The following is a 25,682-nucleotide window of genomic DNA, read 5'->3' on the forward strand; positions in this document are numbered from 1 at the left end:
TCAAAGTTATACCTTCTTTGGCTGGCTTCAGCTCCAACACTAAAACAAAACCAAAAAACACAGACACACCAAAGCTTTTCGTCAAAGCAAAACTAAAAAGCAGAGCCAGAGCTCAGCTCCTGCCACACTGCAGCCACTTGAGCAGACAAACATTCCTTAAAGTAGATTCCCATGATACGTCTGGTGGCGACTATGAAGGAGTAAGTCGCACATTTGGTGGCTCCCGCTCGGGTCGGACGTTTGGACCTTTTCCCCCCGATTTTCTATCTGACTTGAATTGAAAAATTCATGACAGAGGCAAGTGTGTACTGAATTCCCACATCGGTGCAGGGAGAGGAGGACTAGAAGTGCTCGCAAAAGCAGAAACAGATGAACGGAGAAGCCTTGGGCTGAAGCTGTGATGGGTGGAAGGATGGCGGAGGACCGGACCTCTGGCTTCTCGATCCATGGTCAACGGAGCACGTTATCCAGGTGGGTTTCACCAAGCAGAAACGGGACTGCTTGGACCCGATTCAGACAGGCTAGAGCTGAGATTGGATGCCCAAGATTGGGCGATCCAGAAGGTAGAGAAGGCACTGGCTGACCAGGAGGAACATCAAACTGCGGTGGAGTTGGAGGTGGGGATGCTGAGAGACCAGCAGAAAAGACTCCTGGAGAAGGTGGAGGACCTAGAGAGTAGGTCCCGCCGGCAGAATGTTAGAATCTTCGGGCTTCCAGAGGGGTCCGAAGGAGAGGACGCTGGGGCATACACAGTGGGCATGTTTGAGAAGCTGCTGGGAGATGGAGCATTCTGCCGACCCTTGGAGGTGGACAGGGCTCACCGAGCACTCGCGAGGAAGCCGCGAATGGGAGACCCCCCGAGGGCAATGGTGGTGAGATTCCACAGGTACTTGGATAAGGAGCGCATTTTACAGTGGGCCAAGCAGACACGGAGCTGTAAATGGGACAACAGTATCCTGTGGATCCATCAGGACCTGAGTGCGGAGGTGGCCAGAAAAAAGAGCGGACTTTAACCAGATTAGGTTGACCCGTTTTAAGAAAAAGGTGAAGTTCGGACTGCTGTATCCGGCCCGTCTCTGGGTCACGTACGAGGAGCAGCACTTTTATTTCGAGTCGCCTGAGGAAGCGATGGACTTCGCGAAAAGGAAAGGACTGGTGCTGGACTGAGATCTTTTGAACTTTGTTGCAATGTTCATGTTTTAAAAAGTTTACAGTTTTTCGTTTTGTGGACGCTATTTGTATTGATTTGGGACCAGTTGCAGAGCTGAGGGAGTTAAAGTTTACATTTGCACTGTTGGGGATGGAGGTGTGTTTGTTTAGATGTTGGATTTCTTGCTGGATGTCTTGCTTGATCGTTTTGTTTTCTGTCGTGCAATTGTCATTGGAATATGTATGCATGAGCGGGGGGGAACAATAGGTGGGAGACTTTCTGGTGCCAGGAGTGGGGGCTACCAAGCTAGCTGGGCGGGCTAGCTCACAGAAGCGTAGTGGGAGGGTGATCAAAGGGGTCGATTTATACAGTGTTATTTAGGGAGGAGGGGGGAAATGTTCTGGCGAGGGAGGGACTCGCTGAGGGACAGAGAGGAGGTTGGGGGCCGTGCGGTGGAGGTGTGGAGTGCAGGCTTCAGACTGGCCCAAGAAAGGGGATGGCTGATCAGCGAAGAGGATGGGCAATGAGCTCCCCAACTCAGCTGACCACCTATAATGTACGAGAGCTAAATGGGCCTGTCAAGTGGGCATGCGTGTTCGCGCATTTGAGAGGACTGAAGGTGGACGTGGTAATGCTGCAGGAGACGCATCTCAGAGTAGCTCATCAGATTAGATTGAAGAAAGGTTGGGTCGGTCAGGTCTTTCACTCGGGACTAGATTCGAAGACTAGAGGGGTCGCGATCCTGATCAACAAGCGGATGCTGTTTGAGGCGGGTAGAATGGTTTCGGATGTGGGAGGTCAGTACATTATGGTCAGTGGGAAATTGGAGGGGGTGCAGGTAGTCTTAGTAAATGCGTATGTGCCATATTGGGATGATGTGGAGTTCATAAAGAGAATGCTGGGGAAAATACCGGATCTGGACTTGCATAAGCTGGTCATGGGAGGGGACTTCAACACAGTTATTGACCTTGGTTTAGAGCGGTCAGGCTCAAAAATGGGCAGGGTGCCAGCAATGGCAAAGGAACTAAAAGGGTTGATGGAGCAGATGGGGGTATGGGAGGTGTGGTGGAACCATGGGGATTTGGGCATCCGAGAGTGAAGGAGTTCTCCTTCTACTCACATGTGCATAAAGTGTTCTCCCAGATCGATTTCTTTATTCTGAGTACAGCTTTACTGTCGGGGGTGGTGGACACGGGGTACTCGGTGATCACAATCTCAGACCATGCTCCTCACTGGGTTGACCTATAGGTTAGTAAAGACAACAAAGAACAAAGAAAAGTACAGCACACGAACAGGCCCTTCAGCCCTCCAAGCCTGTGCCAATCATGCTGCCTGTCTAAACTAAAATCTTCTACACTTCCTGGGTCCATATCCCTCTATTCCCATCCAATTCATGTATTTGTGAAAATGCCCCTTAAATATCACTATCGTCCCTGCTTCCACCACCTCCTCCGGCAGTCAGTTCCAGGTACCCACTACCCTCTGTATAAAAAAACTTTAAAAAAAAATAATTTTAACTCAAATTTCCACATTTTCAGAAAAAAGAAAACAATAACAGAAAATTCTAACAACAAAAAGAACAGAACCCCCCCCCCCCCCCCCCCATATATACAAAAGAGAAACAATAAATTAACCCCCGTCGTTGGCAAAAAACAGATATTCAACCCAAAACAAAAATAAAGAGACAACCCCCCCCCCCCAAACCCGGGTTGCTGCTGCTGCCCTTTTGTTTTTACCGTTCTGCCAGGAGATCTAGGAATGGTTGCCATCTCCTGAAAAACCCCCTTAGGGCAAATTTCACCCCCGCCATATCGTTGACCCAGGCCTCCACGCTTGAGGGCCTCGCATCCTTCCACTGAAGAAGAATCCTCTGCCGGGCTGCTAGGGACGCAAAGGCCAGAACACCAGCCTCTTTCGCCTCCTGCATTCCCGGCTCCACTACAACCCCAAATATTGCGAACCCCAGCCTGGATTGACCCTGGATCCTACCACCCTCGATACCGTCCTTGCTACACCCTTCCAAAATTCCCCCAGCGCTGGGCATGCCCAGAACATCTGGACATGGTTTGCTGGGCTCCCTGAGCACCTAATACACCTGTCCTCGCTCCCAAAAAACTGGCTCATCCTTGTCGCAGTCATATGAGCCCTATGCAGTACCTTAAACTGTATGAGGCTAAGCCTCGCACACCAAGAGGAGGAGTTCACCCTTTCTAGGGCATCCGCCCACGTCCCCTCCTCAATCTCCTCACCCAGCTCCTCCTCCCATTTATCTTTCAGCTCCTCCACCGAGGCCTCGTCTACCTCCTGCATCACCTGGTACGCTTCCGAGATCCTCCCCTCTCCAACCCATTAACCCGAGAGCACCCTGTCCTGAACCACACGCGGCGGCAGCAGACGGAACCCCGCCACCTGCCGCCTGACAAACGCCCTCACTTGCATGTACCTAAAGGTGTTCCCGGGTTGGATCCCAAACTTCCCCTCCAGCTCACCCAGGCTCGCAAACTTCCCGTCTATGAACAGGTCCCCCAGCCTCCTGACACCTGCCCTGTGCCAACTCAGGAACCCGCCATCAATTCTCCCCGGAACAAACCGGTGGTTCCCACGTATCGGGGACCCCATCGAGGCCCCCACCTCCCCCCTGTGCCGTCTCCATTGCCCCCAAATCTTGAGGGTAGCTGCCACCACCGGGCTCGTGGGTATAAAAAAACTTGCCCCGTACATCTCGTCTTTACCTTTCCCCTCGCACCTTAAACCTATGCCCCCTAGTAATTGACCGCTCTACCCTGGGAAAAAGCCTCTGACTATCCATTCTGTCCCTGCCCCTCATAATTTTGTAGACCTGTATCAGGTCGCCCCTCAACCTCCGTCGTTCCAGTGAGAACAAACCGAGTTTATTCAACCGCTTCTCATAGCTAATGCCCTCCATACCAGGCAACATCCTGGTAAATCTCTTCTGCACCCTCTCTGAAGCCTCCACATCTTTCTGGTAGTATGGTGACCAGAATCAAACACTATACTCCAAGTGTGGCCTAAAGTTGTATACAGCTGCACCAGGACTTGCCAATTCTTATTCTCAATGCCCCGGCCAATGAAGGCAAGCCTTCCGTATGCCTTCTTGACTACCTTCTCCACCTGTGTTGACCTGTGAACCTGCACACCTAGATCTCTCTGATTGTCAATACTCTTACGGCTTCTACCATTTACTGTATATTCTCTACCTGCATTAGATCTTCCAAAATGCATTACCTCACATTTGTCCGGATTAAACTCCGTCTGCCATCTCTTCACCCAAGTCTCCAAACAATCTAAATCCTGCCGTATCCTCTGACAATCCTCAACACTATCCGCAATTCCACCAACCTTTGTGTCGTCTGCAAACTTACTAATCAGTCCAGTTACATTTTCCTCCAAATCATTTATATATACTACGAACAGCAAAGGTCCCAGCACTGATCCCTGCGGAACACCACTAGTCACAGCCCTCCAATCAGAAAAGCACCCTTCCATTGCTACTCTCTGCCTTCTATGACCGAGCCAGTTCTGTATCCACCCTGCCAGCTCACCCCTAGCCCCGTGTGACTTCACCTTTTGTACTAGTCTGCCATGAGGGACCTTGTCAAAGGCTTTACTGAAGTCCATATAGACAACATCCACTGCCCTACCTGCATCAATCATCTTTGTGACTTAGAACATAGAACAGTACAGCACAGAACAGGCCCTTCGGCCCTCAATGTTGTGCCGAGCCATGATCACCCTACTCAAACCCACGTATCCACCCTATACCCATAACCCAACAACCCCCCCTTAACCTTACTTTTATTAGGACACTACGGGCAATTTAGCATGGCCAATCCACCTAACCCGCACATCTTTGGACTGTGGGAGGAAACCGGAGCACCCGGAGGAAACCCATGCACACAGGGGGAGGACGTGCAGACTCCACACAGACAGTGACCCAGCCGGGAATCGAACCTGGGACCCTGGAGCTGTGAAGCATTTATGCTAACCACAATGCTACCCTGCTGCCCCCTTTTGACTTCTTCAAAAAACTCTTATCAAGTTAGTGCGACACAACGTCCCTTCACAAAACCGTGCTGCCTTTCGCTAATACGTCCATTTGCTTCCAAATGGGAGTAGATCCTGTCTCGAAGAATTCTGTCCAGTAATTTCCCTACCACTGACATAAGGCTCACCAGCCTGTAGTTCCCTAGATTATCCTTGCTGGAGAATAGCCAATGTTGTTCCTTTGTTTAAGAAGGGTATTCTTAAACAAAGTTGTTCTTAAACAAAGGAACAACATTGGCTATTCTCCAGTCCTCCGGGACATCATCTGAAGACAGTGAGGATCCAAAGATTTCTGTCAAGGCCTCAGCAATTTCTTCTCTTGCCTCCTTCAGTATTCTGGGGAGATCCATCAGGCCCTGGAGACTTATCTACCGTAATATTTTTCAAGACGCCCAACATTTTGGATCTCAATGTGATCCAGGCTGTCTACACACCCTTCTCCAGACTCAACATCCACCAATTCCTTCTCTTCGGTGAATACTGATGCAAAGTATTCATTTAGTAACTCGCCCATTTCTTCTGGCTCCATACATAGATTCCCCTGCCTGTCCTTCAGTGGGCCAACCCTTTCCCTGGCTACCCCTTGCTTTTCACGTACGTGTAAAAAGCCTTGGGATTTTCCTGAACCCTATTTGCCAATGTCTTTTCATGACCCTTTTTAGCCCTCCTGACTCCTTGCTTAAGTTCCTTCCTACTTTCCTTATATTCCACACCGGCTTTGTCTGTTCCCAGCCTGCTAGCCCTGACAAATGCCTCCTTTTTCTTTTTGACGAGGCCTACAATATCTCTCGTTATCCAAGGTTCTAGAAATTTGCTGTATTTATCCTTCCTCCGCACAGGAACATGCCGGTCCTGAATTCCTCTCAACTGACATTTGAAAGCCTCCCACATAAGATAAGATAAGAAAAGAATAAGAACAGTACAGCACAGAACAGGCCCTTCGGCCCTCGATGTTGTGCCGAGCAATGATCACCCTACTCAAACCCACGTATACACCCTATACCCGTAACCCAACAACCCCCCCCCTTAACCTTACTTTTTAGGACACTATGGGCAATTTAGCATGGCCAATCCACCTAACCCGCACATCTTTGGACTGTGGGAGGAAACCGGAGCACCCGGAGGAAACCTACGCACACACGGGGAGGACGTGCAGACTCCGCACAGACAGTGACCCAGCCGGGAATCGAACCTGGGACCCTGGAGCTGTGAAGCATTTATGCTAACCACCATGCTACCGTGCTGCCCTATGCTACCATGCTGCCATGTCAGATGTTGGTTTACCCTCAAACATCCGCCCCAATCTATGTTCTTCATTTCCCGCCTAATATTGTTATGATTAGCCTTCCTCCAATTTAGCACATTCACTCCAGGACCACTCTTATCCTTGTCCACCAGCACTTTAAAACTTACTGAATTGTGATTACTGTTCCCAAAATGCTCCCCTACTGAAACTTCTACCACCTGGCTGGGCTCATTCCCCAATACCAGGACAAGTACAGCCCCTTCCCTAGTTGGACTATCCACATATTGCTTTAAGAAGCCCTCCTGGATGCTCCTTACAAACTCTGCCCTGTCCAAGCCCCTAGCACTAAGTGAGTCCAGTCAATATTGGGGAAGTTAAAGTCTCCCATCACAACAACCCTGTTGCTTTTGCTCCTTTCTAAAATCTGTCTACCTGCATGCTCATCTATCGCCCGCTGGCAGTTGGGGGACCCTTCTTATTCCTGATAAACCAGCACCCGCACAGTAACTAGCGCCCGCACTGGAGTTTAGACGTGGGTCTTTTAGCTGATAAGGAGGTGTGCGGGCAGCTGAGGAAATGTATTCAGAACTATCTGGAAGTCAATGACACGGGGTAAATTTTGGCAGTGGTGGTCTGGGAAGCACTGAAGGCAGTGGGGAGCTGATCTTGATACGGGCCCACAAGGAGAAGGTAGACAGGGCAGAGACGGAACGACTGGTAAAGGAGATACTACAGATCAATAGGAGGTCTTCAAAGACCCCAGAGGCAGGGCATTTAAGGGAATGCAGAGGCTACAGGCAGAGTTGGGCTTGTTAACCACAGGGAAGGCGGTAGAGCAGCTGAAAAAGGCAAGGCGGCGATCTATGGGCATGGGGAGAAGGCCAGCAGAATGCTTGCACAGCAGCTTAGAAAGAGGGAGGCGGCAGCACGGTGGTGCAGTGGGTTAGCACTGTGGCCTCACGGCGCTGAGGTCCCAGGTTCGATCCCAGCTCTGGGTCACTGTCAGTCTGAAGTTTGCACATTCTCCCCGTGTTTGCATGGGTTTCGCCCCCACAACCCAAAAATGTGCAAGCTAGGTGGATTGGCCATGCTAAATTGCCCATTAATTGGAAAAGTGAATTGGGTACTCTAAATTATTTGAATTATTGAATTATTTGATCAGAGATAAGATTAGAGTTTGATTAGAGTCAACATGGTTTTGTGAAGGGTAGGTTGTGCCTCACAAACCTCATTGAGTTCTTCGAGAAGGTGACCAAACAGGTGGATAAGGGTAAAGCAGTTGATGTGGTGTATATGGATTTCAGTAAAGTGTTTGATAATGTTCCCCACGGTAGGCTTTTGCAGAAAATACAGAGGCATGGGATTCAGGGTGATTTAGCAATTTGGATCAGAAATTGGCTAGCTGATAAAAGACAAAAGGTGGTGGTTGATGGGAAATGCTCTGACTGGTGTCCAGTTACTAGGGGTGTACAACAAAGATCTGTTTTGAGGCCGCTGCTGTTTGTCATTTTTATAAATGACCTGGAGGAGGGCGTAGAAGGATGGGTGAATATATTTGCAGATGACACTAAAGTCGGTGGAGTTGTGGACAGTGCAGAAGGATGTTACAAGTTACAGAGGGACATAGATAAGCTGCAGAGCTGGGCTGACAGGTGGCAAATGGAGTTTAATGCAGAAAAGTGTGAGGTGATTCATTTTGGAAGGAATAACAGGAAGACAATACTGGGCTAATGGTAAGATTCTGGGTAGTGTGGACGAGCAGAGAGATCTCGGTGTCCATGTCCAGAGATCCCTGAAAGTTGCCACCCAGGTTGAGAGGGTTGTTAAGAAGGCGTACGGTGCGTTAGCTTTTATTGGTAGAGGAATTGAGTTTCGGAGCCATGAGGTCATGTTGCAGCTTTACAAAACTCTGGTGCGGCTGCATTTGGAGTATTGCGTGCAGTTCTGGTCGCCACATTATAGGAAGGATATGGAAGCATTGGAAAGGGTACAGAGGAGATTTACAAGGACGTTGCCTGGTATGGAGGGAAGATCATATGAGGAAAGGCTGAAGGACTTGAGGCTGTTTTCGTTAGAGAGAAGAAGGTTAAGAGGTGACTTAGTTGAGGCATACAAGATGATCAGAGGATTAGATAGGGTGGACATTGAGAGCCTTTTTCCCTCGGATGGTGATGTCCAGCACACGGGGACATAGCTTTAAATTGAGGGGAGATAGATATAGGACAGATGTCAGAGGTAGGTTCTTTACTCAGAGAGTAGTAAGGGCGTAGAATGCCCTGCCTGCAACAGTAGTGGACTCGCCAACACTAAACGCATTCAAATGGTCATTGGATAGGCATATGGACGATAAAGGAATAGTGTAGAGGGACTTTAGAGGGGTTTCACAGGACGGCGCAACATCGAGGGCCGAAGGGCCTGTACTGTGCTGTAATGTTCTATGTTCACGGAACAAATAAGCAAATCTGGGTCTGCACATGCACAGGAAATGGCAGCCGTGCATGCGTAATTGAAAAAAGACGTTTTCGATTCAGATCGTTCTGCGCATGCGCAAGGCGTCACGAGCATCATGATGTCAGAGGCCCCGGACACGTCCACTTAAAAGGGAAATGTCTGAAAATTGAAAAAAAAGAGTTTTAAAGCCACAAAACACAAACCAATGACAAGAGTACAAACATACCATGGCATGACAATGGATCTCACAAATTCACATTTGCTCCACTACAAATAAGCAAACCAGCTTGCAAGGCAGATGACGTTCAGAAACAACACCATAAACACAGAAAAATGTCCAAGTCAGACCACAAGGATGACATACAGAATCAATACCGCAAGCACAGAAAAAAGTCCAGGTCAGACAACAAAGATGCCATACAGAATCGCTACCACAAGCATAGAAAGAAAAACGTCTAAATCAGACAACAAAGTGATTCGACCATTCGAACACCTCATGATGACTTCTTAAACCCAAGAACACTGATGACGTTCACAAAGAAATGACAACATCAACATCACTACTTCAACAACAGACGAAGAAAGCAACTCATCTGAACAAATTCATAAAGTTTGGACTCATAATTTTTAAAATAGTAAGATTGGACTCACAAATATTGGGAGCTGGTTTAGCTCACTGGGCTAAATCGCTGGCTTTTAAAGCAGGCCAGCAGCACGGTTCAATTCCCGTACCAACCTCCCCGGACAGGTGCCGGAATGTGGCGACTAGGGGCTTTTTACAGTAACGTCATTGAAGCCTACTCATGACAATAAGTGATTTTCATTTTCATTTTCAATATTAACTGGCTTTGTATAATCATCAATATCATCACAACTTGTACAGATCATCATTTGCATACCTGTTTTGTACAATTTTCTTTAATAAATTGCAGAAAATATGTAACAAGAAAAAAGGGTATGCAGTGATATGCATCATTGTATATATACACAAGGGGTTAAGGTAAATACACTACAACTAAGTAACCACTAGAGGGAGCAACAGAGATGTGTATATATACATAGACAAACAGGAAGTAGTCTCTATCTCTTCACAGGAATGACAGCTGGTGAGCAGAAAACAGACAGGCAGCTCAGATGTAACATAGATTAAGCGCTGGAGAGAGAACAAACTCATTGAAATAAAGCATCTACTTCAACTGTAAGACTGCGAGCTTAATTCAGACACTGTCCCTGTCTGGCTAACAATTACCAGATCGTCGATGTATACCGCACAATTGGGTAATCCTGAAACAACTTTATTCATTAACCGTTGAAATGTGGTTGGGGCGTTTTTCATGCTAAATGGCATAACTTTGAATTGGTATACAGCATCTGATCAAAAATCATTTCTGAGAATTGTACATCAACTTTATCTTCACTCTTTGATTTCTCCTCTTGTCTTAACCTGTGACTTTGCGACCTTGTTACTACACAATCCGGAAAAATCCCAGGATATTTGTCCTTCAACACTTGAGTTGTCTGATTTTCCACTGGCTTAACAACCACAGCAGGCATCACTCCCACCTGTGATCCAACTGTATCATTACCCAAGATAAATTGTATTCCTGGTCAAGATAGTTTCTCTATTACTCCTACTACCACTTCACCACTCTTCACTGGACTTTCCAACCTTACCTTATATAATGGAACACTACTCTTCTCACCCTGAATTCCACATATTACCATCTTTTCTGGCAAATTCCTCCCAAACTACATAACTCCTCATCGCTTACCATTAAGATCGACTAGCTCCCGTATCTCTTCAAATTGTGACTACTTTACCTACTCCTCCTGATACACATGAGTAAACTTTACCCACACAAGTAAATTCTTTAACAACATCTGGCACCTTCTTATCGATCACCTCTTGATCAGGCTGTACAATCTTTTGCACCTCCTTTGCTTCACTTGGGCTTTCCTTTATCACTTTAACAAACCCCACTGTCGTCTCCTGTTTTGCCATATCAGCCTTCCCAGTGCTTTTCTTCCACCACCAACACTATGACTTGATATGGCCTAGTTTATTACAGTGAAAATATTTGAAACTTTTCACATCTCTTCCACCCTCCTGGATTCCTTTTTCATCTGAGGTGCATTCTCCTTACTATCTCCCATCAGATCACCTTTACCTTTACCACTTGAGTATTTCTCATATCCCCAGTTTATATCCCTCACAAGCTGAAACTGATGTCGGAAACCAAGCTTTGACTTATGAACTAATTCATTTATGTTGCCAACTTCGCAGTTTTAACCCTCTGCTCTTCCACATGAATTCTCGCTACATCAGGAATTGATTTTCTTTTTGTTTTTATAAATTTAAGGGACAATTTAGCATGGCCAATTCACCTACCCTGCACATCTTTGGGTTGTAGAGGCGAAACCCACACAAACGCGGGGAGAATGTGCAAACTCCACATGAACATTGACCCAGAGCCGGGATCAAACCTGGGACCTCGGCGCCGTGAGGCTCCAGGACTAACCCACTGCGCCACCGTGCTGACCAGGAATTGAATTTTTAAACTCCTCCAAAAATATAATTTCTCTGAGAGCTTCATACGTTTGGTCTATTTTCAAAGTCCTTATCCTCCTATCAAAATTACTCTGTTTAATCCTTTCAAACTCTATGTATGTTCGACCAAATTCTTTCCTTAAATGTCTAAAACTTTGTCTGTAGGCTTCAGGCACTGGTTCATATGCACCTCTGATGGATTTTATTCACCTCCTCATATGTCCCAGATACCTCCTCTGATAGTGATACAAACACTTCACGAGCTGAACCTACCAACTTTGTTTGAATCAGTAATACCCACATGTTCTGTGGTCGTTTCATTTGTTTAGCTACTTTCTCAAATGAAATGAAAAAGGCTTCTACCTCCTCGTCAAACCTTGGCACTGCGTGGACGTATTTAAATAGATCCCAAGCAACCCTTCGCCTACGACGCTCTTTCTCACTATCCTCATCACTATCCTCCAACTGTACATTTCCCTTTACGTCCGCCAATTTTAACTGACTCATCTTTCAAGGCCATTTTCTGAAGTTCAAACTCTTTACCTTTTTCCCTGATCTGTCTCCCCGTTTCTCTTCCTTTTCGTTCTGTTTGGGCCATTTCTGTTTTCATTTCTTCTCTCTTTTTCTTTTTCTTTTCTCTCTCTTTCATATTCAAGCTGCTTTAATTCTTTCTCATGTTCAATTTGTTTAATTTGTAACTGACGTTTTGCCATTTCAAATAATTCAAACTGTATCTCAGGCAATTTTAAATGCTTAGCCACCACCATAATTACCTCATCTTCAGGTCATGTTAACTGCAATGTTTTTGCCAAATTTAAAAGCCTGTTTTATGTTTCTGTCCGTAAGGTACTGTGTGTGACCGTTTCCACCCCCCAAAAACGTCAGAGCCTCTGAAAGAGACATTGTCCACAACAGACTCCCTAGCTAAACTGAAATACCACACCTGAAAATGAACCACACTATGCTCACCCCTCACTGTCTTTAAGTTCACTAAGCCAATCCAATACATAGACTTTTAACCCCCTCGAGCCCCCAATTTGTTATGGGCCAGGGTTGAGAGAACCCCAAAGTTTATCATGGAGTTCACCTGACCCACGACTGTTACTTGATTGTGGTATGGGGAGCACACGGCCCACTCTATAGGTGTGGTGCAGAGGAAATTTAAAAGTAATTTTTAAAGCAAAGCAATGTTTATTCTATGAATTCGGTTAACCTTTCTCAAACATACAGTGAACATCTTAGCTACCATCAATTCAAATACAACCCTCAAAGAATACAACATTCTAAGTAATGCTTAAACTTTCCTTTTAACATCCATAAGACAAAAATCCTTTTTACAGAAGCACATCAGGTTTAAATTCTCTACTGAAAGCAGTTATCACTCTGAATTCACCAAATGATCTAGAGAGAGTCTTTAGATTACAGAGAGTTCAAAATTACACCTTCTTTGTCTGGCTTCAGCTCCAACACTAAAACGAAACGAAAAAGCACAGACACACCAAAGCTTTTCCTCAAAGCAAAACTAAAAAACAGAGCCAGAGCTCAGCTCCAGCCTCACTCTGACATTACTACAGCCACTTCAGCAGACAAACATTTCTTAAAGTGACATTCCCATGACATGCCCTCTCTGCAGGATGGCTTTCCAAACCGTGGGATTCTTTCCCCCAGACAAAGGTGTTATGGGCCAGGCTTTAAAGAACCACAAAGTGTATCAGGGAGTTCATCTGACCCACAACCTTTAATAGATTGTGGTATGGGGAGCACACTGCCCACTCCACAGATGTGGTACAGCGGAAATGGAAAAGGTCTTTTTAAAGCAAAACAAAGTTTATTCTATGAACTCAAGTTCACTTTTTGAAAGCATACAGTGAATATCTTAGCAACCATTACTTCAAATACAACCCCCAAAGAATACAATACTAAGTAATCCTTACTTTCGTTTTAACATCCATAAGACTTAAAAAAACACCTTTTAACAGAAGCACATCAGGTTTAAATTCACTACTGAGACCATTTATGATTCTGAATTCACCAAATGATCAAGAGATAGTCTTTTCATGGCAGAGAACAACAGTACACCTGCTTTGTCTGGCTTCAGCTCCAACACTGAAACAAAAGAAAAGAACAGACACACCCAAGCTTTTCTCAAAGTGAAACTAAAACTGACTGACAGCCCAGCTCCACCCTCTCTCTGACATCACTGCATAATAAACACCCATTTCTTAAAGGCACATTCACAACAGTTATTCTATAAAAACACCAATTTCTGAAAGGTACTTTCACATGACACCTCCCACCAAGAAAAAAAAAAATCATCAACTTCAAGATGGTTTCCTTTTTCACCTTTTCACTATCCTTTAAGAAATGCACACAGTAATATACATTTTTGTTTCAAAAAAACATGCACACAGAATAATATAGTCTATTTTTTCTTCCTCCAACTGGAATCCCTCTTAATTGACAGTCTCTTTGAACAAGAAGGTCTCTGCACAATCCATCCAGTTCTCTATGCCTCAGCATTTCTCTTTAAAGTCAGATACTTTAGTTCAATCTGATCACAGAGTCGCTTGTAATTTTCCAACACAGGAGCATTGGTTATCACAGCTTTCAGGCAGCCAAATGCCTCTTGACACTCCGCTGTCCACTGAAATTTGCGACATTTCTTCAGCAGGTCCATCAGTGGAGCGAGCACACTGCTGAAATACGGTCCTCTGGGTCACTGACAAGGACCGCCAGCTCTACTTTGACTCTCCGGATGAGGCCTGGTCTTTTGTCCAGGCAGAGAAATTGGACTCGAACTGAGGACTGGGGGGGCTGGGGAAAGATGTACATTGTTTGGAGGCTCTGTCCTCCTTGCTATCCTTTCGCTTACATTGGCTGTGTTTGATGTTGCCTTTTCGTTGTTCTGATTTTTCGTCCTTTGAGGCTGTTATTTATTTACCGTGGTGCTTTTTAGTTTTTCACACTGGTGGGGGGTTGAGGAGCAGTTTGAGGTCCCGCTGGGTCATGTGCCCGTCTTTTTCCCGCGTTTTGGGTTGGGGAGCAGGGTTAGGGATGGAAGCGCGGGCTTTCTTCCCGCGCAGGAAGAGTTGGGGGCGGGGCTGGCGCTGGGAGGGGGAATTAGTGGTTGTGTTGCATTGGGGGGTGGGGGGGTCGTTGGTATGGCGGGAGTAGCCTGGGTCAGCAGGAGTCGGCTGACTTACGGACGTATAATGTTAGGGGTAACGCAGCTAGGGGGGGGGGCCCTAGCTTTGGGGGGGGAAGAAGGGGTGGGTACCGGGTTGCTGCTGCTACAGGGGCCGTAAGGAAACAGCTGGTGAAGGGGGGGGGGGTTGGGAGGGGGGTCTGCCACCGTGGGGAACGGGCTTGGGAGTTTCCCTGGGCACGTGGTGAGCTGAGGGAGAGCTATGGCTGATCGGCGCAGAGGAAGTGGGAAGACCCCCCAGATTCGCTGGTCACATGGAACATGAGGGGGTTGAATGGTCCGGTGAAGCGGTCCCGGGTCTTGGCACACTTGAGGGGCTGGGAGCAGATGTGGCTATGCTCCAGGAGACGCACCTCAAGGTTACGGATCAGGTGAGGCTAAGAAAAGGCTGGGTGGGACAGGTGTTTCATTCGGGGCTCGATGCAAAGAATCGAGGGGTGGCAATCCTAGTCGGTAAGAGCTTGTCGTTTGTTGCGTCCAATGTGGTGGCGGTCAGTGCAGGTAGATATGTAATGGTGAGTGGTAGACTTCAAGGGGAGCGGGTGGTCCTGGTCAATGTGTACACCCCCAACTGGGACGATGCGGGCTTCATCCGGTGAATGTTGAGCCAGATCCCGGACCTTGAGTTTGATCCTGGGTGGGGACTTTAATACGGTGCTGGATCCAGCTCTGGATCGCTCGAAGTCTAGGATGGACAAGAGGCCGGCGGCGGCCTCGGTGCTGAGGGGTTCATGGATCAGATGGGAGGGGTGGACCCTTGGAGGTTCTTGAAGCCGGTGAGTAGGGAGTTTTCCTTTTTCTCCCATGTTCGCAAGGCTTATTCCCGGATTGACTTTTTTGTTCTCAGTAGGGCGCTAATCCCGAGAATATTTGGGGCGGAGTATTCGGCGATAGCCATATCTGACCATGCTCCGCATTTGGTGGATCTGGAGCTGGGGGAGGGGAAGGATCAGCGCCCGCTATGGAGGTCAGATGTGGGGCTTTTGGCAGAGGAGGAAGTGTGTGGGCGGGTCCGCAGGGGCATAGAGGGATATCTGGAAGCCAACGACAACGGGGAGCTGCAAGTCGGGGTGGTTTGGGAAGCGCTGAAGGCAGTAGTCAGAGGGGAGCTTATATCCATTCGGGCACACAGGGAGAGGGCGGAGAGGGTCGAGAGGGAGAGGCTGGTGGAGGAAATGGTAAGGGTGGATAGGAGGTATGCGGATGTCCCACAGGAGGGGCTTTTGAGGAAGCGGCGCAATCTCCAAGCGGAGTTTGAGATACTGACCACCCGGAAGGCGGAGGCGCAGTGGAGGAGGGCGCAGGGGGCATTGTATGAGTATGGGAGAAGGCAAGTCGGATGCTGGCCCACCAGCTCCGGAGACGGGAGGCAGCGAGTGAGATAGGGGGAGTTACGGATGCAGGAGGAAACTTGGTGCGGGGTGGCAAGGGCATCAATGGGGTGTTCAGATCCTTTTATGAGTGGCTGTACAGGGCGGTGCCCCCTAGAGAGGCAGGCGGGATGGACCGCTTTCTGGATAGGCTGGGGTTCCCAAGAGTAGAGGATGAGCGGGGGAGGGTCTGGGGGTCCCAATCGAGTTGGAGGAGCTGATGGAGGTGATGGGAAGTATGCAGACAGGGAAAGCGCCGGGACCTGACGGGTTCCCGCTGGAATTTTGCAAGACGTTTTCGGTTCTGCTGGGCCCGCTGCTTGTGAGGACCCTGAACGAGAGCTCGAACAGGGTGACCTCTCCTTTCCTGTTTCTTAACTCAGCCCATACTACCTCAGTATTCGAGTCCTCATCAAATGTCCTCTCAGCCACCGTAATACTGTCCTAGACTAACAAGGGAATCTCATGAATGGGCAGGTTCACCCTTGTTTTTTGATATCTACTTGTAACAGGAAGCACTTTGTTTTGACATCACAGCAAACTGGTGAAATATTGACCCATAATTTTGATTGGAAACCATCAGCATTTACGGGGCAGTACTGTAGCATAGTGGTCAGCACAATTGCTTCACAGCTCCAGGGTCCCAGGTTCAATTACCGACTTGCGTCATTGTGCGGAGTCTGCATATTCTCCCCGTGTTTGCGTGCGTTTCCTCCGGGTGCTCCGGTTTCCTCCCACAGTCCAAAGATGTGCAGGTTAGGTGGATTGGCCGTGCTAAATTTCCCTTAGTATCCAAAATTGCCCTTAGTGTTGGGTGGGGTTACTGGGTGTGGACTTGGGTAGGGTGCTCTTTCCAATAGCCGGTGCAGACTCGATGGGCCTCCTTCTGCACTGTAAATTCTATGATGCCCCTGTGAATTCACTGTCCCCTTCAGATCTGACCAAATTAATATTGAAATGCTCAAGATGCAATCTGTCATAGAATCCAGAAGGAGGCCATTCGGCCTATCGAGTCTGCCCCGATCCTCCGAAAGAACATTCAACCTGTCGTTCGCTTCTTTGCTACAAACTGCTGTGGTTCCTGCCCCCCCCAATGCCAAACCGGCATTCGGTGAAATCATTTGATTGGATGAGAATTTTATCAAACCCCTGTTTGAATCCCGTGTTCAATGAGTGTTTAACGTGCCTTTGAGTAATAGTAACCACTGTACAATTGACCTCGCCCTCAAAATACAATTTAATATTTGTAGACTGTTGTCAAATGTTGCTATATAATCAATTACTAGGTATTTTAAACTAGCTTTTTAAAAATAATTTAAATGTCAGGTTTGTTCATGGTATTTTAGCTTCAACCTCAACCTATCTGTTCTATATGTCCCAATCATTATTTCACTGTCTCTAAATTTTTTCACAATTATTTTGATTATTCGTATTTTTATTTCTTGTTTGCTCTCTGAAAATTCTCCAATGTGATTGGCTGCTCGGCCAGCTTGATATCACTGTAACTTGACAGCTAGACCCCCCAGGAAACGATGCTACAATTAATTTCATGTCGAGTAAGTTAAAGTTCTCACACAAATAATGTGAGGTCTCTCAGTGCAGCTTCCTTCAGGTCAATGGTAAGCACCCTTGCTTTGCCACTGACAGCAAAATTCCAGACATTACAACTATGGATGATAGATTTTCAGGAGCACTGCAATGAAAAAGCTGTTATTGGTAAAATGTACTATTTATCGCATGCGACAAGGATAATTACTGCAGTTGACTTTGTTTTTAAAGTTCTACTACTAATATGATCATTTTATTTAACAGATTCTGAACGTACCTACTGTGACCTGATTCTGAAGAAAGCTGGTCAGTTTTTGTCACAGCTGAAACTCAATCTTCTGAAGTTTGCTCTCTCTCTCAGAGCATATTCCCCAACTGTTCAGATGTTTCAACAGGTGTGTTTAGTAATCTGCATCCCCTGTTTAAGTTAGCTTTGTTGGGTGAAAGGGACGATGGCACAGGTCAAACACTTCCTTCATTTTAAAATGAAAAAAAGAGTATTGAAGCACCTTGACACTGCATTCTCTCCTCAGTTTGGTTTAATACTTCATTGACTCGGATATTTAAATGGAAACGGTAATTTTAATCTTGGTCAATATTTATATTTTTAATCTATTTCTACAGTGGGGGTAAATCCCATGTCACCCAAGCATACTTCCAAATGAAATAAATGAAAGAAAGGACGTTTGAGGACTCGTCTACTGAGGTAGTATGGGCCGAGGTTAGGAACAGGAGAGGAGAGGTCACCCTGTTGGGAGTTGTCTATAGACCTCCGAATAGTTCCAGAGATGTAGAGGAAAGGATTGCAAAGATGATTCTCGACAGGAGCGAGAGTAACAGGGTAGTTGTTATGGGGGACTTTAACTTTCCAAATATTGACTGCAAATACTATAGTTCGAGTACTATAGATGGGTCAGTTTTTGTGCAGTGTGTGCAGGAGGGTTTTCTGACACAGTATGTAAACAGGCCAACAAGGGGCAATGCCACATTGGATTTGGTACTGAGTAATGAACCCGGCCAGGTGTTAGATTTAGATGTAGGTGAGCACTTTGGTGATAGTGATCACAATTTGGTTATGTTTACTTTAGCGATGGGCAGGGATAGGTATATACCGCAAGGCAAGAATTATAGCTGGGGAAAAGGCAATTATGATGCTATTCGGCAAGATTTAGGATGTACAGGATGGGGAAGGAAACTGCACGGGATGGGTACAATCGAAATGTGGAGCTTTTTCAAGGAACAGCTACTGCGTGTCCTTGATAAGTATGTACCTGTCAGGCAGGGAGGAAGTTGTCGAGCAAGGGAACCGTGGTTTACTAAGGAAGTTGAAGCACTTGTCAAGAGGAAGAAGAAGGCTTATGCTAGGATGAGACATGAAGGCTCAGTTAGGGCACTTGAGAGTTACAAGTTAGCCAGGAAGGACCTAAAGGGAGAGTTAAGAAGAGCGAAGAGAGGACACGAAAAGTCGTTGGCGGATAGGATCAAGGAAAACCCTAAGGCTTTCTATAGGTATATCAGGAACAAAAGGATGACTAGAGTAAGATTAGAGCCAATCAAGGATAGTAGCGGAAAGTTGTGTGTGGAATCAGAGGAGATAGGGGAAGCGTTAAATGGATATTTTTTGTCAGTGTTTACACTGGAGAAAGACAATGTTGTCGAGGAGAATACTCAGGTACAGTCGACCAGGCTAGATGGGATTGAGGTTCAAAAGGAGGAGGTGTTAGCAATTTTGGAAAGTGTAAAAATAGATAAGTCCCCTGGGCCAGATGGGATTTATCCTAGGATTCTCTGGGAAGCCAGGGAGGAGATTGCAGAGCCTTTGTCCTTGATCTTTATGTCGTCTTTGTTGACAGGAATAGAGCCGGAAGACTGGAGGATAGCAAATGTTGTCCCCTTGTTCAAGAAGGGGAGTAGAGACAACCCTGGTAATTATAGACCTGTGAGCCTTACTTCGGTTGTCGGTAAAATGTTGGAAAAGCTTATAAGAGATAGGGTTTATAATCATCTTGAAAAGAACAAGTTGATTAGCGATAGTCAACACGGTTTTGTGAAGGGTAAGTCTTGCCTCACAAACCTTATTGAGTTTTTGGAGAAGGTGACCAAACAGGTGGATGAGGGAAAAGCGGTTGATGTGGTGTATATGGATTTCAGTAAGGCGTTTTATAAGGTTCACCACGGTAGGCTATTGCAGAAAATAAGGAAGTATGGGATTGAAGGTGATTTAGCGGTTTGGATCAGTAATTGGCTAGCTGAAAGAAGACAGAGGGTGGTGGTTGATGGCAAATGTTCATCCTGGAGTTCAGTTACTAGTGGTGTACCGCAAGGATCTGTTTTGGGGCCACTGCTGTTTGTCATTTTTATAAATGACCTGGAAGAGGGTGTAGAAGGATGGGTTAGTAAATTTGCAGATGACACGAAGGTCGGTGGAGTTGTGGATAGTGCTGAAGGATGTTATAGGATACAGAAGGACATAGATCTGTCCTTCACTGTCTGTGTGGAGTCTGCACGTCCTCCCCGTGTGTGCGTGGGTTTCCTCCGGGTGCTCCGGTTTCCTCCCGCAGTCCAAAGATGTGCGGGTTAGGTGGATTGGCCATGCTAAATGGCCCGTAGTGTCCTAAAAAGTAAGGTTAGGGGGAGGGGTTGTTGGGTTACGGGTATAGGGTGGATACGTGGGTTTGAGTAGGGTGATCATTGCTCGGCACAACATTGAGGGCCGAAGGGCCTGTTCTGTGCTGTACTGTTCTATGTTCTAGATAAGTTGCCGAGCTGGCCTGAGAGGTGGCAGATGGAGTTTAATGTGGAAAAGTGTGAGGTGGTTCACTTTGGAAGGAGTAACAGGAATGCAGAGTACTGGGCTAATGGCAAGATTCTTGGTAGTGTAGATGAACAGAGAGATCTCGACATCCAGGTACATAAATCCCTGAAAGTTGCCACCCAGGTTAATAGGGCTGTTAAGAAGGCATATGGTGTGCTAGCCTTTATCAGTAGGGGGATTGAGTTTCGGAGCCATGAGGTCATGCTGCAGCTGTACATAACTCTGGTGTGGCCGCTCCTGGAGTACTGCGTGCAGTTCTGGTCACCGCATTATAGGAAGAATGTGGAAGCTTTGGAAAGGGTTCAGAGGAGATTTACTAGGATGTTGCTTGGTATGGAGGGAAGGTCTTACGAGGAAAGGCTCAGGCACTTGAGGTTGTTTTCGTTGGAGAGGAGAAGGCTGAGAGGTGACTTAATAGAGACATATAAGATAGTCAGAGGGTTAGATAGGGTGGACAGTGAGAGTCTTTTTCCTCGGATGGTGATGACCAACACGAGGAGACATAGCTTTAAATTGAGGGGTGGTAGATATAGGACAGATGTCAGAGGCAGTTTCTTTACTCAGAGAGTAGTAGGGGTGTGGAACGCCCTGCCTGCAACAGTAGTAGACTCGCCAACTTTAAGGGCATTTAAGTGGTCACTGGATAGACATATGGATGAAAATGGAATAGTGTAGGTCAGATAGGCTTCAGATGGTTTCACAGGTCGGCGCAACATCGAGGGCCGAAGGACCCGTACTGCGCTGTTATGTTCTATGTTTCTATGTTTCTATGATGTATGTTCTGGCCCGAAGTCACTGGAACTTGGGCTGGTAAATTTTCTATTGTGCCTGCACTGATTTCCACCAAAGGCGGGACCAGAAAATTCTATAGAACTGTATTTCCATTTTAGAGTTTTTGGATACTTGATATCACTGCAGCTTTACAGCTGGAATCCCCAGTAAAATATACTACAATGAATGTCATGTTGAGGAAGTTAAAGTTTGCACCATAAAGAATTTCAATTCATTTTTGGTGCATGTTTCTCAATATGAGCAATGTCATGTAGACAACTCATACAGTGCATTTCAATGGACACATGAACCACATTGCCCATTTATCCTCTTGCCAGATTTTGTTCATTCTTCTTTGAGTTCCATGTTTTATAATGTTGCTGATCATGACTCTATCTTCATCATCCTTGATGACGGCCAATATCTTAAGTGTTCTCAAATCTTGTACCTGTTCTCCCTCTAAAGATCGTGATGTATTTCTTCTAATTTTACAGTTACTACCAAATGTTTTCTCGCCTAAGTACATTCCAAAGGAATTGTGGTTATATTTTGGTGCACATTTGCTTCCTTTCCTCAATACTTCCTCAACATGTGTTGTCCAGCTAATCTTTGCCATATGTCTCAGAAATCATGGGTGGGATTCTCTGGTCCATCAGCCGTTTTTTCCTGTGCGGCCGCCCCCGCTGGCAGCGGGATTTACCGTTCCCACAGCCGGCCAATGAGGTTTCCCATTGTCGTAAACTCGCAGGAGCGGGTGCGCTGCCGGCAGACCGGAGAATCCCGTCAGCAGAGAATTCGGCAGTATGTCTTTGTTGCTGTTAGTTTACCTTCCCATATCTTGCTCATAACCAACTTTCACAATGATAGAGTATTGTTAATAGGTGCAGCATTGTCATAATTTTCATAGAAATGTTCATGCATTTAAAGAGATTTGATGGTTTTGTGAAGGTTTGGTTTGCAAGTGTTTGCACTTACCAATGTCTTGATCATTTTTCCCTTCAAATGTTATTCGGCTCCTCTTTTGATTGCACTGGTATTTTGCATCCAGGTGTAATTGTTTTCTTTGATATTACTATGCAATATTTTGTTGCTGCAATGAAAAGACAATCCATATGTTTTACTAAAGGTTACAATGATGTCTAGAATCCTTGTACATTTTTTTCTGTTTGCTGTATTTATGGAGTCATCTACATTGCTCAGATTACTTCCGTTTTGTCCATTCACTGTTATTGTTGGCAACTTGGGGTTTCAGAGCTGGAGAAGCAGCTAGGAACACTGTGGAGCATCCACAATTAGAGATGGCATAGTGGTCACATTGCAGGCAGGAAGACAGAGCAAGAGGACTATACAGGTAGTGCAGCAATATTCTCTGGCTAGTCCCCGACAAAACAGATATACCACTTTGGATACTGTTTAGGGGAATGACCTCGTGGGGAAAAGCAGCAACAAATGTGTTGCACCACGGTTGCCTCTGTTGCAGAGGGGAGGAGTGAAAAGTGTGGGAATGTAATTGTTACATGTGATTCAATTGTAAGGAGAATAGATTGGCATTTCTGTGACTGCAAACGAGACTGCAGGATGGTACGTTGCATCCCTGGTGTTAGGGTCAAAGATGTCTCAGAGCGGCTAGAGGATATTCTGGAGGGGCAGGGTGAACAACTAGTGGTATAAATGTTACAAGTTACAGAGGGACATGGATAAGCTGCAGAGCTGGGCTGACAGGTGGCAAATGTAGTTTAATGCTGAAAAGTGATTCATTTTGGAAGGAATAACAGAGTACTGGGCTAATGGTAAGATTCTTGGTAGTGTGGACGAGCAGAGAGATCTCGGTGTCCATGTCCATAGATCCCTGAAAGTTGCCACCCAGGTTGAGAGGGTTGGTAAGAAGGCGTACGGTGTGTTAGCTTTTATTGGTAGAGGAATTGAGTTTCGGAGCCATGAGGTCATGTTGCAGTTGTACAAAACTCTGGTGCGGCCGCATTTGGAGTATTGTGTGCAGTTCTGGTCGCCACGTTATAGGAAGGATGTGGAAGCATTGGAAAGGGTACAGAGGAGATGTACAAGAATGTTGCCTGGTATGGAGGGAAGATCATATGAGGAAAGGCTGAAGGACTTGAGGCTGTTTTCGTTAAAGAGAAGAAGGTTGAGAGGTGACTTAGTTGAGGCATACAAGATGATCAGAGGATTAGATAGGGTGGACATCGAGTGCCCTTTTCCTCGGAAGGAGGAAGGACGAAGGAACATAGCTTTGAATGGAGGGGAGATAAATATAGGACAGATGTCAGAGAGTAGTAAGGGCGTGGAATGCCCTGCCTGCAACAGTAGTGGACTCGCCAACACTAAACGCATTCAAATGGTCATTGGATAGGCATATGGACAATAAGGGAATAGTGTAGAGGGACTTTAGAAGGGTTTCACAGGACGGCGCAACATCGAGGGCTGAAGGGCCTGTACTGCGCTGTAATGTTCTATGTTCCTCCCCCCCCCCCCCCCCCCCCCCCCCCCCCCCTCCCCACTACTGACATTCAGTTTTCTTTGAAGAAGTCGAACTTGATTTTTTTCTCGGCTGAGAAACCCTACCATATCGCTGAACCACACACCTGACTTTGGGGTCTCAGTGGCCCTCCATACCAGCAAAATCTGTCTTCGGACCACCAGGGAGGAGAAGGCCAGGACAGGCCTCCCTTCCCCCCTTGGCCCCATCCGATACTCCAAATATTGCCAGTTCTGGACTCGGGGTTACCCTCCCTTCCAGGACTTCTGACATAACGTCCGCAAAACTCTGCCAGAATCCCCTCAACTTCTGACATGCCCAGAACATATGGTTAGCCGGGCTACCCCACACCGCCCACATCTATCCTCCATCTCCTCAAAAAAACCTGCCCATCCGGGCACTGTGGAAAAAAATTAAAATTGCTTATTGTCACAAGTAGGCTTCAAATGAAGTTACTGTAAAAGCCCCTTGTCGCCACATTCCGGCGCCTGTTCAGGGAGGCTGGTACAGGTATTGAAACGTGCTGCTGGCCTGCCTTGGTCTCCTTTCAAAGCCAGCAATTTAGCCCTGTGCTAAACCATCCCCTTTGGTCCACTTTGAACTGGATCAGGCTGTCTGGCACAGGACGAAGATGAATTAACTCTCTTCAAGGCTTTTCCCCACTTTTCCATTTCCAGCCCTCTTCCTAACTCCTCTTCCAACTTCCGCTTCACCTCTCTGATTGGTGCCCCCTCCTTCTCTTTGTTTATCTCTGAAATCCACCCCTCTCCAACTCTAGTTTTTGACATCACCTTATCTTGTAGTCCCCTCAGGGTAGCTTGAAACTTGTCTCCGGTCAAAGTCACGGACCTGAAGATATCGAAACCCATTCCAGCCCGGTAGCTCAAACTCCTCCTCTCGTGCCTTCAAGGTCGGAAAGCCCTCCTAGATAAATAAATCCCCAAATCTCTCGATCCCTGCCTGCTGCCACCTCCTGAAGCCCCATCTAGCCTTCCGGTGATTGTTACAAATCGGAGACCACACTGACCACACTCCAATCCCATGTGCTGCCTCCATTTCCCCCACACCCTTAGGGCTGCCACTACCACAGGGCTTGTAGAGTACTGAGCCAGTGAGAACGGCAGGGGCCATTAGTAAAGCCTCCAAACCCGTATCCTTGCAGGATGCTGCTTCCACTCGCTCCCAGGTCAACCCCTCCCCCACCACTTCCTGACTATCGATATGTCAGCATGGTAGCATGGTGGTTAGCATAAATGCTTCACAGCTCCAGGGTCCCAGGTTCGATTCCCGGCTGGGTCACTGTCTGTGTGGAGTCTGCACGTCCTCCCCGTGTGTGCGTGGGTTTCCTCCGGGTGCTCCGGTTTCCTCCCACAGTCCAAAGATGTGCGGGTTAGGTGGATTGGCCATGATAAATTGCCCGTAGTGTCCTAATAGTAAGGTTAAGGGGGGGAGTTGTTGCGTTACGGGTATAGGGTGGATACGTGGGTTTGAGTAGGGTGATCATGGCTCGGCACAACATCGAGGGCCGAAGGGCCTGTTCTGTGCTGTACTGTTCTATGTTCTATGTTCTATGTTGGCCGCCCAGTAATCATTCAAGCTCAGGAGGGCTTTAAGAGGGGTAAAACCTGCAATCGCCACGTTTATTTTTCTAATAAAGCTTTTAGGACAAAAATCGGAAGGCATTGAAAAAAGAAAAGCCGCCTTGGAAGGACTGTCATCTTCACCCTCTGGACCCTTCCCGCTAGCGTCAGCAGGAGCATGTCCCATCTGTGGAAGTCCCCTTTCAATTGGTCGACAGCTTTGCCCAGATTTAAATTGCGGAGCTGCCCCCACTCTTCACCAACTTGAATCCCTAAATATCTAAAACTCCCCGCCACCAGTTTAAAAGATAACTCCCTCTGTCTCCTTTCCTGCCCCCATGCCTGGATCACAATCAGAAATCTTGCTCTTTCCCATATTCAACCTGTAGCCTGCAAATCGCCCAAATTCTCCCAGTACCTCCATGATTTTGGTCATTCC

At 46.8% G+C, this 25,682-nt stretch overlaps 1 protein-coding gene across 5 annotated transcripts in view; it reads left to right on the forward strand.

The window, feature by feature from the left end:
- The window catches only part of uggt2 (UDP-glucose glycoprotein glucosyltransferase 2), a 625,263-nt gene that overhangs the window by 100,304 nt on the left and 499,277 nt on the right, over positions 1 to 25,682 (forward strand). For all 5 annotated transcript variants that reach the window (XM_038817830.1, XM_038817832.1, XM_038817829.1 and 2 more), the window contains one exon: positions 17,848 to 17,978. In XM_038817830.1, coding sequence (XP_038673758.1) covers positions 17,848 to 17,978 — 131 coding nt within the window. The remainder of the gene's footprint in view (positions 1 to 17,847; positions 17,979 to 25,682) is intronic.

Source organism: Scyliorhinus canicula, chromosome 14 (assembly GCF_902713615.1).
Source record: "Scyliorhinus canicula chromosome 14, sScyCan1.1, whole genome shotgun sequence".
NCBI lineage: Eukaryota > Metazoa > Chordata > Chondrichthyes > Carcharhiniformes > Scyliorhinidae > Scyliorhinus > Scyliorhinus canicula.